The sequence below is a fragment of the Perca fluviatilis genome, chromosome 20 (assembly GCF_010015445.1).
Source record: "Perca fluviatilis chromosome 20, GENO_Pfluv_1.0, whole genome shotgun sequence".
NCBI classification, from domain to species: Eukaryota; Metazoa; Chordata; class Actinopteri; order Perciformes; family Percidae; genus Perca; species Perca fluviatilis.
Genome location: NC_053131.1, coordinates 16,515,753 through 16,533,144, shown reverse-complemented (window position 1 = coordinate 16,533,144; position 17,392 = coordinate 16,515,753). Strand labels below are relative to the sequence as shown.

The 17,392-nt window shown below is 42.6% G+C and overlaps 2 protein-coding genes across 4 annotated transcripts in view; one reads left to right on the top strand and one right to left on the bottom strand.

Annotated features, from left to right (window-relative positions):
* The window catches only part of dync1h1 (dynein, cytoplasmic 1, heavy chain 1), a 32,064-nt gene extending 17,478 nt beyond the window's left edge, over positions 1-14,586 (top strand). The window contains exons 39-78 of one of the 2 annotated variants that reach the window (XM_039785182.1): positions 553-759; positions 923-1,044; positions 1,162-1,327; positions 1,496-1,659; positions 1,876-2,005; positions 2,137-2,270; positions 2,384-2,498; positions 2,750-2,911; positions 3,051-3,265; positions 3,394-3,598; positions 3,682-3,855; positions 4,005-4,124; positions 4,329-4,449; positions 5,038-5,233; positions 5,601-5,718; positions 5,811-6,026; positions 6,128-6,340; positions 6,696-6,823; positions 6,964-7,117; positions 7,239-7,385; positions 7,586-7,736; positions 7,903-8,156; positions 8,323-8,457; positions 8,547-8,641; positions 8,738-8,912; positions 9,081-9,156; positions 9,291-9,451; positions 9,536-9,647; positions 9,742-9,802; positions 9,887-10,010; positions 10,142-10,255; positions 10,349-10,519; positions 10,815-11,032; positions 11,143-11,246; positions 12,414-12,622; positions 12,884-13,037; positions 13,192-13,334; positions 13,459-13,627; positions 13,847-13,971; positions 14,124-14,586. In XM_039785182.1, the coding sequence (XP_039641116.1) occupies positions 553-759; positions 923-1,044; positions 1,162-1,327; positions 1,496-1,659; positions 1,876-2,005; positions 2,137-2,270; positions 2,384-2,498; positions 2,750-2,911; positions 3,051-3,265; positions 3,394-3,598; positions 3,682-3,855; positions 4,005-4,124; positions 4,329-4,449; positions 5,038-5,233; positions 5,601-5,718; positions 5,811-6,026; positions 6,128-6,340; positions 6,696-6,823; positions 6,964-7,117; positions 7,239-7,385; positions 7,586-7,736; positions 7,903-8,156; positions 8,323-8,457; positions 8,547-8,641; positions 8,738-8,912; positions 9,081-9,156; positions 9,291-9,451; positions 9,536-9,647; positions 9,742-9,802; positions 9,887-10,010; positions 10,142-10,255; positions 10,349-10,519; positions 10,815-11,032; positions 11,143-11,246; positions 12,414-12,622; positions 12,884-13,037; positions 13,192-13,334; positions 13,459-13,627; positions 13,847-13,971; positions 14,124-14,252 (6,087 nt within the window). In that variant the 3' untranslated portion in view covers positions 14,253-14,586. Of the gene's footprint in view, positions 1-552; positions 760-922; positions 1,045-1,161; positions 1,328-1,495; positions 1,660-1,875; positions 2,006-2,136; positions 2,271-2,383; positions 2,499-2,749; positions 2,912-3,050; positions 3,266-3,393; positions 3,599-3,681; positions 3,856-4,004; positions 4,125-4,328; positions 4,450-4,656; positions 4,853-5,037; positions 5,234-5,600; positions 5,719-5,810; positions 6,027-6,127; positions 6,341-6,695; positions 6,824-6,963; positions 7,118-7,238; positions 7,386-7,585; positions 7,737-7,902; positions 8,157-8,322; positions 8,458-8,546; positions 8,642-8,737; positions 8,913-9,080; positions 9,157-9,290; positions 9,452-9,535; positions 9,648-9,741; positions 9,803-9,886; positions 10,011-10,141; positions 10,256-10,348; positions 10,520-10,814; positions 11,033-11,142; positions 11,247-12,413; positions 12,623-12,883; positions 13,038-13,191; positions 13,335-13,458; positions 13,628-13,846; positions 13,972-14,123 lie in introns of both variants that reach the window. The other variant, XM_039785181.1, reaches the window with a different exon arrangement.
* A 1,239-nt stretch (positions 14,587-15,825) lies between these two features.
* Positions 15,826-17,392, bottom strand: part of LOC120548983 — a 2,268-nt gene continuing 701 nt past the window's right edge. For both annotated transcript variants that reach the window (XM_039785494.1, XM_039785493.1), the window contains exons 4-5: positions 16,914-17,006; positions 15,826-16,813 (exon numbers count right to left, since the gene is read on the bottom strand). In XM_039785494.1, the coding sequence (XP_039641428.1) occupies positions 16,193-16,813; positions 16,914-17,006 (714 nt within the window). In that variant the 3' untranslated portion in view covers positions 15,826-16,192. The remainder of the gene's footprint in view (positions 16,814-16,913; positions 17,007-17,392) is intronic.

The window sequence follows — 17,392 nt, the reverse complement described above, 5'->3', positions numbered from 1 at the left end:
ATGGTAGACATTTCGGGGATGCATAATGTTTGATTTTGGTGTGTTTTTTTAATGAAATTTCTCAACTGTAGGTATTTAAAAAAATGATTACGGGGTATGTCAAATTTATCAACAATTTCTCCAAATGTCATCAGCACCTTTTGGGAATGTTAAAGGTCTCCTATTTTTCCCAGCCCCTTAGTAGCCCAAGATTTAAATCCCCCGTCTGTTTTTCCTGGAGGGAAGGAGTCATTTCCCCATATCGGGCTGAAGACGGAGAGAGAGGGCCTTTTTTTTCACAGATATTTTTTAACTTGATGCCAAACTACAATCATATTTTTCACAATAGGGTTTTTTGTATTCTTTTTAAGGATTTTTGTTCACTATAGGAATTTTAACAGAAAGCTCTTCTCCTTCTTAAAATTTTATTTAAACTTTTAAATAATTAGGTATATTGGATTTTTACATATCCTAATCTACTGAATGAGTATAAATAAACTTAGTTGGAATGAGGAAAATATTTTGTAAAGTCAACATTTGCAATTTCCAAATGTTTGTCCTACTCTCTACCAGGTTGTGGGTCTGAACTTCTCCAGTGCCACCACCCCAGAGCTGCTGTTGAAGACCTTTGATCATTACTGTGAGTACCGCCGTACCCCCAACGGTGTGGTCCTTGCCCCTGTCCAGCTGGGCAAGTGGCTGGTGTTGTTCTGTGATGAGATCAATCTGCCAGACATGGACAAGTACGGCACACAGAGAGTCATCTCTTTCCTCAGACAGGTATGATCCATTGTTTATAATGTTTTATTTTACCTTGTTGCATTTTGCAGCAACAGCCTGTTTATTTTATCAGACATTGAAGTGTGCAAACTGAAATCATTGAAGCATAAAATTTGGTATCCCTCCTTATATGTTAAAGGCTCCTGTGTTGTTTTCTTTGCAGATGGTGGAACATGGAGGTTTCTACCGCACCTCAGACCAGACTTGGGTCAAATTGGAGAGGATCCAGTTTGTTGGAGCTTGTAATCCTCCCACTGACCCTGGCAGAAAGCCTCTCACACACAGGTACAGTGCCCAGACTTTTTAGAACAATAATAGAATTGAAAACCATGATTACCAGGAAAAAAAGGAATGAGCATTGCATATGGCAAGTTGTTGATTGTTGTAGTCTACTCTTTCTAGGTTCCTGCGTCATGTTCCTGTGGTGTATGTGGACTATCCAGGCCCAGCCTCTCTAACTCAGATTTATGGAACCTTCAACCGTGCCATGCTGCGCCTCATCCCCTCTCTACGTACTTATGCTGAGCCTCTTACTGCTGCTATGGTTGAATTCTACACCATGTCTCAGGTAAAGGAGATTACTAAATAATCTATCTATCGATCTATCTATCGTCACAGGAAACTAGTATACAAATGAGAGATAAGACGCATGTTGTATTGATAATATTTTCAGTCCTTATATTCACACTATTACTAATTTGTTCGGATATCTTATTTCCATCCTTTTTCCATTCAGGAGCGGTTCACCCAGGACACCCAACCTCACTACATCTACTCTCCCAGAGAGATGACCCGCTGGGTTAGGGGTATCTTCGAGGCCCTGCGGCCACTTGAAACTCTACCTGTGGAGGGGCTCATCCGCATCTGGGCCCATGAAGCACTCCGTCTCTTCCAGGACAGGTGGGCGCATGTTTCTGGGAGGCTGAAGAAGTGGCTATTCTGATAGTTTTTAGGGAGTTTTGTGTACAGTCTGTAGAGTATTATATGATCAGTGGTCTAGATATGGTATGTGTTGGTTTTTATCAACTGATTAATCTGATAAAGTGCCACCTAAGACAAGTATTAAAATAATGATAATATTGGTGATAATGTTACTTGTCTTCGACCTTTTTCCAGGCTGGTTGATGACGAAGAGAGAAGATGGACAGATGAAAACATTGACATGGTTGCTCTCAAACACTTTCCCAACATTGATAAGGAGAAGGGTCTCAACAGGCCTATCCTCTACAGCAACTGGCTCTCCAAGGTAAACCAGAAATGGGTTGACCATGCTGTGATATTTCTGCTTTGGTAATGGTGCTGAAATATTGAGAATTGACCTCAAGTTTTCAGCAGTTAGATTTCTATTTTTACTGAGCATATTGTTTGTGGATGCAGGACTACATCCCAGTGGAACAGGAGGAGCTGAGGGACTATGTGAAGGCCCGTCTGAAGGTCTTCTATGAAGAGGAGCTGGACGTCCCTCTGGTGCTCTTCAATGAGGTCCTGGATCACGTCCTCAGGATTGACCGGTGAGTAACAGCCTCTGAGCACATTGACTTCTCATATGGTGTTGGTGTAGAAATATTCAGGTCTGAAATAATTGTTTTGGAGAGAATTTTAAAAATTGCATTTCCTCCTCCAGAATCTTCCGGCAGCCCCAGGGCCATCTGCTGTTGATCGGTGTGAGTGGAGCAGGAAAGACTACTCTGTCTCGCTTTGTAGCCTGGATGAACGGACTTAGTGTATACCAGATCAAGGTTGGTACAACACGTGAAGATATTTGCAGCCATATCACTACAATTGCCTGTCTGTATTTATCTTTGTGTGTGTGTGTGTGTGTGTGTGTGTGTGTGTGTGTGTGTGTGTGTGTGTGTGTGTGTGTGTGTGTGTGTGTGTGTGTGTGTGTGTGTGTGTGTGTGTGTGTGTGTGTGTGTGTGTGTGTGTGTGTGTGTGTGTGTGTGTGTGTGTGTGTGTGTGTGTGTGTGTGTGTGTGTGTGTGTGGTTTCAGGTTCACAGAAAATACACTGGAGAGGACTTTGATGAGGACCTGCGTACAGTGCTGCGTCGCTCAGGTTGTAAGAACGAGAAGATTGCCTTCATCATGGATGAGTCCAACGTGTTAGATTCTGGTTTCCTTGAGAGAATGAACACACTGCTGGCCAACGGAGAGGTAACTTGCTGCCATCATGATCAGTCTTACATCAAAAATGACAACGCTGCCTTTAGTGTTCTGAGATAAAACATCTATTTGGGTTGTGTGTGCCTAATTTTCTGGTTCCTAATATGTTAATGTTACCTGTTTTTCATAGGTTCCTGGGCTGTTTGAGGGAGATGAGTATGCCACCCTCATGACTCAGTGTAAGGAGGGAGCCCAGAAAGAGGGCCTTATGCTCGACACACACGAGGAGCTGTACAAATGGTTCACCAGCCAGGTTATCAGGAACCTTCATGTTGTTTTCACCATGAACCCTTCATCAGAGGGCCTGAAGGACAGGGCTGCCACATCTCCTGCCCTCTTCAACAGGTATAGAGACACATGCTGAACCCTGAGCATGAATTAATTTATTACATCACAAGCAGGGAATAGATACTACAACGTTAAAATGACAAGATGCAGTTTCTTAGCTATCTGAACACTTTTCTTTGTGTTAGGTGTGTGCTGAACTGGTTTGGAGATTGGTCCACAGAGGCCCTTTATCAGGTGGGTAAGGAGTTCACCAGCAAGATGGATCTGGAGAAACCAAACTACAAGGTGCCAGACTACATGCCCATCGTCTATGACAAGCTGCCCCAGCCACCATCACACCGCGAGGCTATTGTCAATGGCTGTGTGTTTGTACACCAGACACTTCACCAGGTAGGGATGTTTGCAAGTTTGCAGTGGTGGTTAATGAGGTCATTGTGTGGTATACTTCATATGTTGTTGTTAACTATACACAGGCTAACAACCGTCTGGCTAAGCGAGGTGGCCACACGATGGCCATCACTCCTCGCCACTACCTGGACTTCATCAACCAGTATGCCAACCTGTTCAATGAGAAACGCAGCGAGTTGGAGGAGCAGCAGATGCACCTCAATGTTGGTCTCCGCAAGATCAAGGAGACTGTCGATCAGGTAAAGTAACTTTGCATTTTATTTAATTTAATATGCCACTTATTCACATATTTCTCAAACCCCAAAAGAGTTGGGTCTCATTAAAAAAGAAAAAAAACTTTGCTTGTTCTTGTCTGACTCCCTGATTGTACTTGTGCCTTCTCACCAAGGTGGAGGAGCTTCGTCGTGACCTGAGAATCAAGAGCCAGGAGTTGGAGGCAAAGAATGCTGCTGCCAATGACAAACTGAAGAAGATGGTCAAAGACCAGCAGGAGGCAGAAAAGAAAAAGGTACACAGGAAGGAATTTAACACTTACAACACTTCAAGACGAAGAAAAATAAAAATCACAATAGAGTAATTTTCTTCTTTTGGGGACAAACCTAACTCCTTGGTCATGTTTTTTTTTTAACTTGTTGTAAAGTGATCCCTTTAGCCTTGCTTATCTGGACTGAATCAAAACCTTAATCCTATAATGTTACTATTGTGATACCAGGTGATGAGCCAGGAGATCCAGGAAGCTGTGTACAAGCAGCAGGAGCGGATCAAGGACAAACAGCTGAATGTCAAAGAGGACTTGGACCAAGTGGAGCCTGCTGTTATTGAGGCTCAGAATGGTACAGTGATATATTGTGACTTATTGTTCATCCCTGTACAAACATTTTCCTTATTTTTTATTTTATTTTTTTATTTTTATTTTTTTATATTACAATGTTATAAATACTTATGGGCTTCCAGTTAACAACTTGATCTTTACCTGCATCCTCCCTTCATCACTGCCCCTTCCTTGTCATAATCCACATCCTTGTTCACCTGATTGATAGCTGTTAAGTCCATTAAGAAGCAGCACCTGGTGGAGGTGCGTTCCATGGCCAATCCACCCGCGGCCGTGAAGCTGGCCCTCGAGTCCATCTGCTTGCTCCTGGGAGAGAGCACGACTGACTGGAAGCAGATCCGTTCCATCATCATGAGGGAGAACTTCATCCCAACTATTGTTAACTTCTCTGCTGAAGAGATCAGGTGAAATAAGAAAGAATGTATTCTGTGATTGTTCACTAAAGCTCTCTCCCTCTCTGTCTCTCCCTGACTTTTCAACCCCTGAGTCTGTTTCAAATTGCTCCCTTCTTTTGCCCTACATGTTCCCCTTCTCCCTCCCCTCTTACTTCTACTTTCTTTCAAACACATTCCTTCTTCCACCTAACTAGCGGTGAGTTCTATTAAGCGGCAACACCTAGTAGAAGTGCGGGCTATGACCAATCCCCCAGCTGCAGTCAAACTGGCCCTGGAGTCTATCTGCCTTATGCTTGGCGAGGAGACCAATGACTGGAAAAAAATCAGACAAGTTATTATCAGTGACAATTTCATCAGCAGCATAGTCAACTTTTCCTCTGAGGAAATGAGGTACCGGTGTCAGAACGTCTGTCTAGTTTTTAATGGAAGCACAAATTATATTAATCAGTATATTAATCAAGTGGCACCTGTGATCAGAAATTGATTTTAGGATTCTTATCGTTAATTTAGCTAAATTAGCTGATGGGAACAATGACCACTATCCTTGGTTGTTGTCATGATTTTGCATTTCTCACAGTGAAGATGGTAGAAATTGCCCACCTTCCCCTTCCCAAACTAAATTTAAATGATCCTCTGCAATATGTCTTATTTAATTCCCTGTGATTCATGATCATTGTTCTACACTTCACATTGTAGTATTTGTCTGAGTAAAGTCCTGCTATATTCTAACTTCTTGGCTGGTTTCTATTTCATCCAGTGACTCCATCCGTGAGAAGATGAAGAAGAACTACCTCTCCAACCCAAGCTACAACTACGAACAAGTCAACAGGGCATCTCTGGCCTGTGGACCTATGGTCAAATGGGCGATTGCTCAGGTAAGGAAGCCTAAACAATATGATAATGGAAGATAATGATTGGGTAAAGCGGGTACTCCTTTAATGTATACCATGTTCTTCCACTCCCCCAGCTTAATTATGCGGACATGCTGAAGCGCGTGGAGCCTCTGCGTAATGAACTGCAGAAGCTTGAGGATGACGCCACGGACAACAAGACAAAGGCAGAAGAGGTGGAGCAGATGATCAGAGACCTGGAGGCTAGCATCGCTCGCTACAAGGAGGAATACGCCATCCTCATCTCAGAGGCCCAGGCCATCAAGGCTGATCTGGCCGCTGTCGAGGCGAAGGTAACTGGTCATCAAACCCTCTGAATCTTTCTCTTTTTAATCCATCTTAAACTGAAGCATCTTGCAGCACATTCTTCTGAACTCTTGCTCTCTTCTCCCAGGTGAATCGCAGCACAGCCCTACTGAAGAGTCTGTCAGCTGAAAGGGACCGCTGGGAAAAGACCAGTGAGACCTTCAAGAACCAGATGTCCACAATCGCTGGAGACTGTCTGCTCTCTGCAGCTTTCATTACCTATGCCGGCTACTTTGAACAAAAGATGAGGCAGAACCTGTTCACTACTTGGTCTCACCACCTGCAGCAGGCCAACATTCAGGTAGTTAAAGCTCTGAAGCCATTTTTGACCATCACACCTACAAATCCAAGCTTCACTCACACTACCAGTATGGATGTAGAAACTTTACTTTTGTAACTGTTTTGTGTTTTTCATATCATCTTAGTGAGTTTAGTTGTTAGTGAATTTAAAGATGCTGTTGACCAATTATGGATCAGGCCTTTTAATACAATGTTTTTGTTGACTATTGTTTTAGAACATGTCTTAAGGCACACACATTTTCCTCTGCCACATACCCTACCATGTGCAAAACCACACTTTGCATTTTTATTTTAATCTGATATCATAAGAAATGTTTTATTCTAAACTCCCATGGATGTACACTTGTTTCCCCCAGTTCCGTACTGATATTGCTAGAACTGAGTACCTGTCCAATGCTGATGAGAGGCTCCGCTGGCAAGCCAACTCCCTCCCAGCTGATGACCTCTGCACTGAGAACGCCATCATGCTCAACCGGTACAACAGGTCAGTATCTTTCTCTTCTTCTGGCAATGTTTTTAGGTTTTATTACTATTGTGAAAATGCTAAGCGTTCCTTAGTATTAATTAGCCTTGAGTTGATTTCCCCTCCCATGTTCATCTATTCTATACCATTCCCCTCTCTAGGTACCCGCTAATCATCGATCCATCAGGCCAAGCCACAGAGTTCATAATGAATGAGTACAAAGAACGCAAGATCACCAGAACCAGTTTCCTGGATGATGCCTTCAGGAAGAACCTGGAGAGTGCCTTGCGCTTCGGAAACCCACTGTTGGTCCAGGTATGAACGGCTACTTCTCGGTGCCAACATAAAATTGTCACTGTCCAAGGCCCACATAGTCATCAAGGATTTGCTTATTTATAATAATGTATTCTTTTTTTTTTTTTTTTTTTTCCTTCAGGATGTAGAAAGCTACGACCCCATCCTAAACCCGGTGTTGAACAGAGAAGTCCGCAGGACTGGAGGACGTGTCCTCATCACCCTGGGAGACCAGGACATCGATCTGTCACCTTCGTTCGTCATCTTCCTTTCTACACGAGACCCAACGGTGAGTAGATTCATCATTTAGATTTTATCTCTAGATAATGTAAGATCATTACAGTATTTAACCAATTTTAATAGGTATAAGTCTATTAACAAAATATATTATAAAGAAAATTAGCTTTCATTTGAAAGAAACATTTCCATTATTAAAACTACTATATAATAAGGTTAATCTTTGTTATATGGTGTCTCTTTTGTATGCAGGTTGAGTTCCCACCAGACTTGTGTTCTCGTGTTACATTTGTAAACTTCACTGTGACACGCAGCAGCCTTCAGAGCCAGTGTCTCAACAAGGTCCTAAAGGCTGAGAGGCCTGATGTGGATGAGAAACGCTCCGACCTCCTCAAACTGCAGGGTGAGACAGAAAATGGCAGCTGTGCTAACACAATGACAGGGCAAAGCTGGGTTTGATGAGGACGATGAACACTGACAGTGATGCAACATAATTTAGACTTCACGGTGGAAAAAGAATTCAGTGAAATGATAAAGCCGATCAACAACTGTCCTTCTGTCTCTTGTAGGTGAGTTCCAGCTGCGTCTGCGTCAGCTGGAGAAATCGCTGCTGCAGGCCCTCAATGAGGTTAAAGGCCGCATCCTAGATGATGACACCATCATCACCACGCTGGAGAACTTGAAGAAGGAGGCTGCTGAGGTGACTAGGAAGGTGGAGGAGACTGATATCGTCATGGCAGAGGTGGAGGCAGTGTCACAGCAATACCTGTCTCTGTCCTCTGCCTGCAGCAGCATCTACTTCACCATGGAATCTCTCAACCAGGTCTGGACATATCTTACCAGCTCTTTCACACAATCTTTTATTTTTATTTTTTTATCTCACTATCACTAAACACACATGCACACTAAATTATTCTGCCTACTATGTGCACACTTGTAAACCAGCCAAGCAACCATTTCATCAACACATTTTTTGTATCTTTCACCAGATGCACTTCCTGTACCAGTACTCCCTTCACTTTTTCCTGGATACCTACCACACGGTGCTGTATGAGAACCCCAACCTCAAGGGCATCACCGATCATACACAGAGACTCGAGGTCATCACCAAGGACCTCTTCCAGGTTTGCACCACATATTTTGAAAACGACTCCTTTTCCTTTGGTGGTATTATTGTAATAGACATAATTTGCTCATGTCTCTTTTCATGTAGGTGGTGTTCAACAGAGCAGCCAGAGGTATGCTGCACCTGGATCACATCTCTTTTGCCATGCTGCTGGCTAAGATCAGCATAAAGGGCATAACCAGGTAAGATGCTGGACTAATGTCCGACCAGTGGTAGTATTACATAAAGCAAGGTTTCTCAGTAATATCAGACAACATAAATCGTCCATTTCTTTCCAGTGAGCCCTCCTATGATGCAGAGTTCCAGCACTACCTGCGTGGTAAGGAGATTGTTCTGACTGGCATGACACTGCCCAAAGTCAAAGGTCTGACCACGGAGCAGAGTGAGGCCATGGTCCGCCTCAGCCGCCTGCCAGCATTCAGCGACTTGGTGGAAAAGGTTCAGGCAGATGAGGTGAGTATTGACTCGGTCTGGTATAACTTATTGTATATTGTAATAATGAAATGGAAGCTGCATATGAACAAACATGTATTAATAGGCATAACTTTTAATTAACTACTTTATTTTCAATACAAACCGTATCAGTGATCTTTGTTGTTTTGTTTTTTTTGGTTACTTCAGCAATTCTTCATGTGGCTTGAGAGCAATACTCCAGATCTGTCTGTTCCTTATCTGTGGTCAGAGGAGAAGCAGTCCAGTAAGTATAGATTTGTCATATTTTGCAAATGATGCATGAATATTAAGGCCAAGCAGATATTGATTTTAAATATACTGTAAATTGAATGTATATATTTTCTGTATACCTGACTTGCTCTGCTCTTCCTTGTTCAGCTGCCATTGGCCAGGCAGTGCACCAACTGTTGCTGATTCAGGCCTTCCGCCCCGACCGTCTGCTGGCTATGTCCCACATTTTTGTCTCAAAGGTGCTGGGAGAGACCTTCATGAACATCATCGAGCAGCCTCTTGACCTGGCTCATATTGTGGATAGCGAGGTAGTAACCAACATTTCTCCGATCATTGTCTCTCCAGATGCGTTTGCCATTGTCAGTGTTGTTTAATCTGTCTTGTGTCTGTAGGTGAAGCCCAGCACTCCAGTGCTGATGTGTTCTGTACCAGGTTACGATGCCAGCGGCCTGGTCAGAGATCTGGCTGTTGAGGAGAACCAACAAATCACCTCCATCTCTATTGGTTAGGATAGAATAAGCTCATAGTATTGACACACAAATGATCTTCTAAAGTTTAGTGAGGATATCGATGATAAATGTTCCTACACTGTCCACAGGTTCGGCTGAGGGCTTCAATAAGGCAGACAGAGACATCAACACTGCTGTCAAGTCTGGCAGGTGGGTAATGTTTGTTCTGTGTATTTTCTCAGCATGAACAATTTGTTTTGTTGTGCTGGTATCCTGACTGTTTTCGTCCTGCAGGTGGGTGATGTTGGAGAACGTCCACTTGGCCCCCGGATGGCTGATGCAGCTGGAAAAGAAGCTCCACTCCATGCAGCCTCATGCCAGCTTCAGGCTTTTCCTAACAATGGAGATCAACCCTAAGGTAAACCACATCACTTGTCATTTCTTTTCCATATTACAAATTCGGTAAATTAATTCGGAGTTCTAGGCATTTTCTAGTTCATTTTTTTTCTTTCACTCCTTGAAAGTCTCAGTACTGTGTTTTCCCGCCAGGTTCCAGTGAATCTGCTTCGCGCCGGTCGTATCTTTGTGTTTGAGCCTCCTCCTGGTGTCAAGGCCAACATGCTCAGAACCTTCAGCAGCATCCCTGTGGCTCGCATGTGCAAGGTGACTTAATCTGGAATTACTATCGCATACAGTCACGCCAAAAGCTTTTGATTGCACTTGCTATCTAAAATAAATGTTTCCATCTCTCTGCAGGCTCCCAACGAGCGTGCTCGTCTCTACTTCCTGCTGGCTTGGTTCCATGCAGTCATTCAGGAGCGTCTGCGCTATGCACCACTGGGCTGGTCCAAGAAGTATGAGTTTGGAGAGTCTGACCTCCGCTCTGCCTGCGACACCGTTGACACCTGGCTGGATGACACTGCTAAGGTTGGAGATTATTTCAGAAATCGGTGCTTTTAAATTTGTCGGCATAAGAATTATTTGTTGCCAATATAGACTTGTATCAACTACCCATAAATTCAATTACCCAAAAATTCATGCAGTTCAAACAGTAAATTCATCAAATAAATTACTTGGCATTAGAATTTTGTTCAGTGTGTTAATATGTTGTATAATAACCTTGTCACACTTTACCTCTACACACACACACACACACACACACACACACACACACACACACACACACACACACACACACACACACACACACACACACACACAGGGCCGTCAAAATATTGCACCAGACAAGATCCCCTGGGCGGCTCTAAAAACCCTGATGGCCCAGTCCATCTATGGCGGCCGCATTGACAATGACTTTGACCAGCGTCTGCTCAACACCTTCCTGGATCGCATCTTCACCAAGCGAAGCTTCGACAGCGAGTTCAAACTGGCTCTCAAGGTTGACGGGCACAAGGACATCAAGATGCCCGATGGCATTAGGTCAGTACGGTCTTTTCTTAGAATTACCTCACTTTATATATTTATTTTGAAAGGATGTTTTCCTGATGACTTAAACCAGGGAAATAGTTTATGATTTTTATTTATTACAGGCGCGAGGAATTCATTCACTGGGTAGAGATGCTTCCCGACACTCAGACTCCATCTTGGCTCGGGTTGCCTAGCAATGCTGAGAAGGTCCTGCTCACCACTCAGGGTACGCCACAGCCGGTCATCTTCATCATCTGTACTCTGTGTTCTGTCACAGTAACTGGACCACAACACATCCTGAATCTTATTCCTTAATCCATCCGTTCAGATGTCATGTTTTCACAGCGGGTCATTAACCATCTCTCTCTCTGTTCTAGTGTCTACTTTTATTTTGACAGGGTGACACAGTGCAACGAGCGGTCAAGATCTTGTATTTTTGCGTCTGCTTTGGGCAGAATACTGTGTGTGTTTGTGTGTGATGGTGAAGAATATATGGAAGGGATACTTTGCTGATTTAAAACCAGCACTGTGTCATCCTCAGTGGCGCCATGAAAGCCAAACACCGTTTCATCTATACACACTGCCATGACACAGAGCTGGATTTACATCTGCAAAATCTCTCTTTAAGGGTGCTCCCTTTACTAATCCCTCATCTTGTCATGGGTTCACTTCATCAGTTAGTTTTCTATAATATCACAAGTAGCTTCTAGTATCGGTCTTGTATATCACAGTCACACAGTTTAGCTGTGTAGTTGTAGCCTTCAGCAGTCATAGCCATCCTACTTTAGAAGGTGCTCTGTCCAAAGGAAGGGTGTCCTCACCCTCTAGCAGCTGTATTTCACATCCATCATGTCGCTTTGCTAAAATATTATCCCCACCCTCAGGATTCAAAACAACCACACTCCTCCCCATCCCCTCAATCATACCCTCACTCCCCTTTTTTGTTGGATTGATTTCCAAACCTTCTTCAAACTCCCACAATCCCAGCTTCCAAAGCATCCACCCCTTGGCCAACCGGCCACACTCTACCTCTCCCTCATCCTCACTCCTACTCCTTACTTTATGTTACCCTACATTGGTTATGTTCATTTCTTTTACAGATCCAGACAGTCAAGAATGCAGTTAATTTGTCCACTTGGGAACTTGATTCTTGAATGTACACTTGATGGAAATATTGCCTGAAGCCTTGTGTGTCCTACCCAGTATAATCCTAATTTGTTTCTTCTTATTCTTCTGACAAACTTCTTTTTTGATAAAAACAAACCTTTTATTAACACACCCTCAAGGTAAGCTGTTTGTGTCCTTGTTGCACTATTAATTTCTTCTCCCCCCTACCTTCCACCATGGCCTTGTCTTCCACCTCCCTCCCTGCTCCCTCCACCCGGCTGCGTAGGCATTGACATGATGGGTAAGATGCTGAAAATGCAGACGTTGGAGGATGAGGATGACCTTGCCTACGAGACAGAGATAAAAGAGCGTGCTTCGTCCACACCTGAAGCCCAGCCGGCCTGGATGAGGACCCTCCACACCACTGCCTGCAACTGGCTGCAGCTCATGCCCCAAACAGTCAATCCACTCAAACGCACAGTGGAGAACATCAAGGTAATGGAAGGTGGTTGGCAAGCAGACTTCAGGAGACGTACCTATAATGTGTTCTGTACAAGAAGCTGTATAACATCTTTGGCAATTACTGTTATGTTGATCAGTTTTATGTTTTAAAGTTTTGTGCTAGACTCGAAGTAACGAGGTAAAATGAAACCAACTATAATCGCAGGTTTGAATTTCAGCAGGTGAACATGTACTTCATTTATTTTTGTCATTCTATATTTGATTTAATGTCCAATGTGTCCAAACACACACCAGGACCCACTGTTCCGGTTCTTCGAGCGTGAGGTGAAGATGGGTTGTAATATGCTGCAGGAGGTCCGTCAGGATCTAGCCGATGTGGTGCAAGTGTGCGAGGGCAAGAAGAAGCAGACTAACGACCTGCGCACACTCATTAGCGAACTTGTTAAAGGTAAAATCTTACTTTTTTTACTTCATGCGTTTTGTCAATGTTGGAAAATCACTGCACACTTAAAATCCTCATTGTCGGTCTTCACCAGGATGTCCTTGAACAGATTATACTTTGAGGGAATAACAGGTATACACTTGTTTTTCTTTCTCCCCAGGCATCCTCCCTCGCAGCTGGTGTCGCTACACAGTTCCAGCCTCCATGACTGTGATCCAGTGGGTGGCAGACTTCAGTGAGCGAATCAAACAGCTGCAGCAGATCTCCCAGGGAGCTGCCAGTGGTGGTGCTAAGGAACTGAAGGTACTGTTTGGTTAACAGTTTGTGTACAGCATCAAACAACCTGTAGTTAAATAGTATTGATAAGTTCCTTAAACCCTGGCAGAGCCACTTACAGTACTGTTATTTTGATTTTTCTCCTCTTTAGAACATCCATGTGTGCCTCGGCGGCCTGTTTGTGCCAGAGGCTTACATTACCGCTACACGCCAGTATGTGGCCCAGGCAAACAGCTGGTCCCTGGAAGAGCTGTGTTTGGAGGTCAATGTCACCACCGCCCAAGGTGCTGCACTGGATGCCTGCAGCTTCGGCATCAAAGGTCAGACGAGCAGGGTCCCTCAAATTATTTACCGCCCTAGTCATGAGTGTGGCAAATACCCCCATAACTCTTGAAAATGTGAATCCAGTTGATTGTCAACAAAATAAATGTGTGTTCTAATATATATATTGTGGATTTGTAAAAAAAAAAAAAGACAACAAAAACAATATAAATAAATTCAAGGGTTCTAATGCAGAATATGCTCACGGTTTCTCTCAGGTTTGAAACTGCAGGGAGCTACTTGTGCCAACAACAAGCTGTCGCTGTCCACCTCCATCTCCACTGAGCTGCCTCTCACTCAGCTCCGCTGGATCAAGCAAAGCAACACTGAGCAAAGACACATGGTATGAACAAGATGTGTATACACAATATAAAACTGCATCTATCTATCAAATCTATACAGTAAGACGATTTAGAAAAATATATAATGCTGTTAAATTCAGCTTTTGCAATAGTTTTGGCTCTCATCCCGTTTTTTTTCTTCTTCTCATTGCAGGTGACTCTTCCCGTGTACCTGAACTTCACCAGGTCTGACCTCATCTTCACTGTTGACTTTGACATTGCCACTAAGGAAGATCCACATAGCTTCTATGAGCGTGGCGTTGCTGTCTTGTGCACCGAGTAGATAGAACATTCATCATTCCTACAGAGACCAGAGAGTCTTGCTTATTAAACCACACATAATCACTTGCATTCATTGCTTATTAACCACAATTTAAAAAGTAGTTTGTAGCTTTGCATTCCAATAGAAACGTAATTACGAATATTCTTGGATCAGTAATTAGCATGTCGCCATTCTTAGTGTTTTTGAAAAGTGTCTTAGAAGGTCAAGAGAATGTTGTCAGATGGATGAAGAGAAGATGAAATGTTGGAAAGGAAAGTGAAAGTAAGATGTTTTTTATGATGGAAACTGTATGTTTTTAGATTGAATAAAGCCTGATGGAATTAAATGAACTACATTAATGACTGCAGCGTGGTGTTTCAAGAAAAATGAAATTGACACAAATGGTAAAACAGGTTGTCTTAATTAAAAAGTCTGATAAACAATTTGTTAGAATTCAATTCAATTGTATTTATAGTATCAAATCATAACGAGTTATCTCGAGACACTTTACAGAGAGTAGGTTTAGACCACACTCTATAATTTACAAAGCCCCAACAATTACAGTAATTCCCCCAAGAGCAAGCATTAGCAGTGGCTATATTATGGCGAGGAGAAACTCTCTTTTTAGGAAGAAGAATAGATTACCTTTTGTTATTAACGACACTTCTGAGGGGAATCCCACTCTTGTGTTCTATAAATTAGGTTCAGCAATCTGGAATAGTGGACAGAATCACACATAATATAACCAATGACTTTCATAGGAATTTCCAGAGGAGGTAGTTTCTTGTTTTATCCCAGATCATTTCATGACTTCAGCATGGACATGGTATTGGACATTAACTTTGTGCTGAACTTCAGTTCTTGCCCTCTGTCTTCATGACAGTTGTACAACATTTTATTAGCTAATATCAGCAAAGATACTGAACTGAACCAGATTAGGAGCTGTGAAAGTTACATTTCAGTATGACTGCCATTTGCTGGTTGGAGGGATTAACTTGTTTTTGCTAAAGGAAAAGTACATACAATAGACCATTAAACCATAACTTCTACAAGACATTAAGGAAAACTGAAGTAGTTTAACAACACTTGTGTAACATGTCAGACATAAGGATATGAGATTTAGGTTCTCGTCTGTGGCAAAAACCTGGAATATATAACTATGTTCTTCAAGACTTACGAAAATTAGAAATAGATACTATCATTGACTTCGAAGATGAATTTACACAGCCTTTTTATAGGCTGTGTAAATAAGTATACTGCAGTCTGCAAGAGAACTGAAAATATTTTTCAGCAAGACAACCCCAAACAAAGCCAAAGTTACACAGGAATGGCTTAAACAATGCTTCAGCCTGGAGAATATGGTACTTTTGCAATCTAAATATTTCTCATTGGGATATATTTTTAGAAAGTAAAATTTGATCAGCTCATAATTTTAACAAAATTTGATTGTGATGAAACACCTGTAGCTAAATTTCAGTGGAGCTATAGTTGCTCATAGCCATCTTTATCATTAAAATCAGGTGCTCAAACTTTACTATCCAGTGTAGCAGTAGATACTTATTTAGCTTATGTGGACAATAAACAACAACCAGTATCATGTATTAATTTTCTTTTTGAAATACGTTTCACTTTTATTCGTCTCTGGAAAATACAGTTTCTTCATTGCCAGTGCATTGGCTGTACTTTGCTCTATTATGGAGACCGAGGTTACTATGGTAATTCTCCCAACAAAAAACATAAATGCTTAAAGACAATCAGCACATTATGTGACACCTGTGAGACACTCAAAATAACTGGAGGTAGAAATACAAGCCCTCAGGTCTCAACACCATTTTATCTATACATTCGTAAACAAAGTGCATTGCCAAGTAACTATTTAGAGTCTTTCATTCTACCTTAAGTTGTTAAGGCGTTGAATAAGACTGCAGTACTTTAGTTGGTCAGTCAAAGGCTAGATGGCTCTAACATGGTTCAGATGCTGAGTCCCTTTCTTCTTGTTTGTCCTCCATGTTGACAACACACTGCCTCTTTCTTTGCCCCAGCTCCACCACTTCTGCTCCAGGGAAACCCATCTTTCTCTTGGAAAGCGATCGGAGGTTACATGGGCAGGGGGGTCTCTCAGAGGGGCTATCCAGCATCTGGGCCAAACTTCCTCCCACTGGGGTTACAGGTCCAGGTGTGTGAGGTGTTGAGGATCTTGTAGCATGCAAATCTGAATCGTCAAATTGGCAATGCAATTCTATATCCATGGTTTGGGTGTGCATTGTTGAATCATTGGCCATTTCCTTTGTAAGACCATCCCTGTCACTGTGGGAGGGCAGAATGTCAAGCTCAGAGTCACTCTCACATTTCATCTGGACATCCGGAAGATGTTGCTGCTCTGTTACAGGATCTCGCTTCCCATTTTTCACCACTTCCCTGAGGGAAACAGAAGCAGGGTGAAGGATAAACCTCCTGCTCCTGCCTGAGAACCGACAGCCGCCTCCACTTTTTCCCTGCTGCCTCGTTCGCCTGCTGGAGACACCAACATCGATGTTTGACTTGTCAGAATCCTCAGAGCTCCCATCGTATGGGTCCAAGAACTACAGTCACAAGCACACATGCATTCATTCATAAACACAAAGAACAGCAGGAAGCTTCTGCAGCAGAAGTAGATGGATTTGACAAAAGGAGAATGCTTACCAAAGAATAACAGCCATGCCTTCCTACAGGCTTATGTGTTAACGGCAATGTCCGATGAAAAGTCCCACTCTCTGGTGTACTGCTCACACATCCCTGCTCAACAAGGAATTCTGTGATTTTTGATTGCATTGACGAAACAGTTATTAATTTTTAAACCAAAAAGCTCTATGCTCGCTGGAGCCCATTCCAGTGTGCCCTTCCCAAATGATGTTACTGACATCACAAAAGATAAGTCTGTGGACATAAGAGGGTTTGTGTGTGTGCAGTGTCCAGTGGTCTTCTGGGGAATTGACTCAATTTGATCCCATTTTAAAAATAAAATTCATGAAGCTATCCAGTGAAAAATAGTCTGGGACTGGGTGTAATCTATTTTAATTTATTTAAAATATATGTATACTACAATCAAGTTTATATTGTCACTTCCATTTGTGCTTATTGTGTGTGTGTGTGTGTGTGTGTGTGTGTGTGTGTGTGTGTGT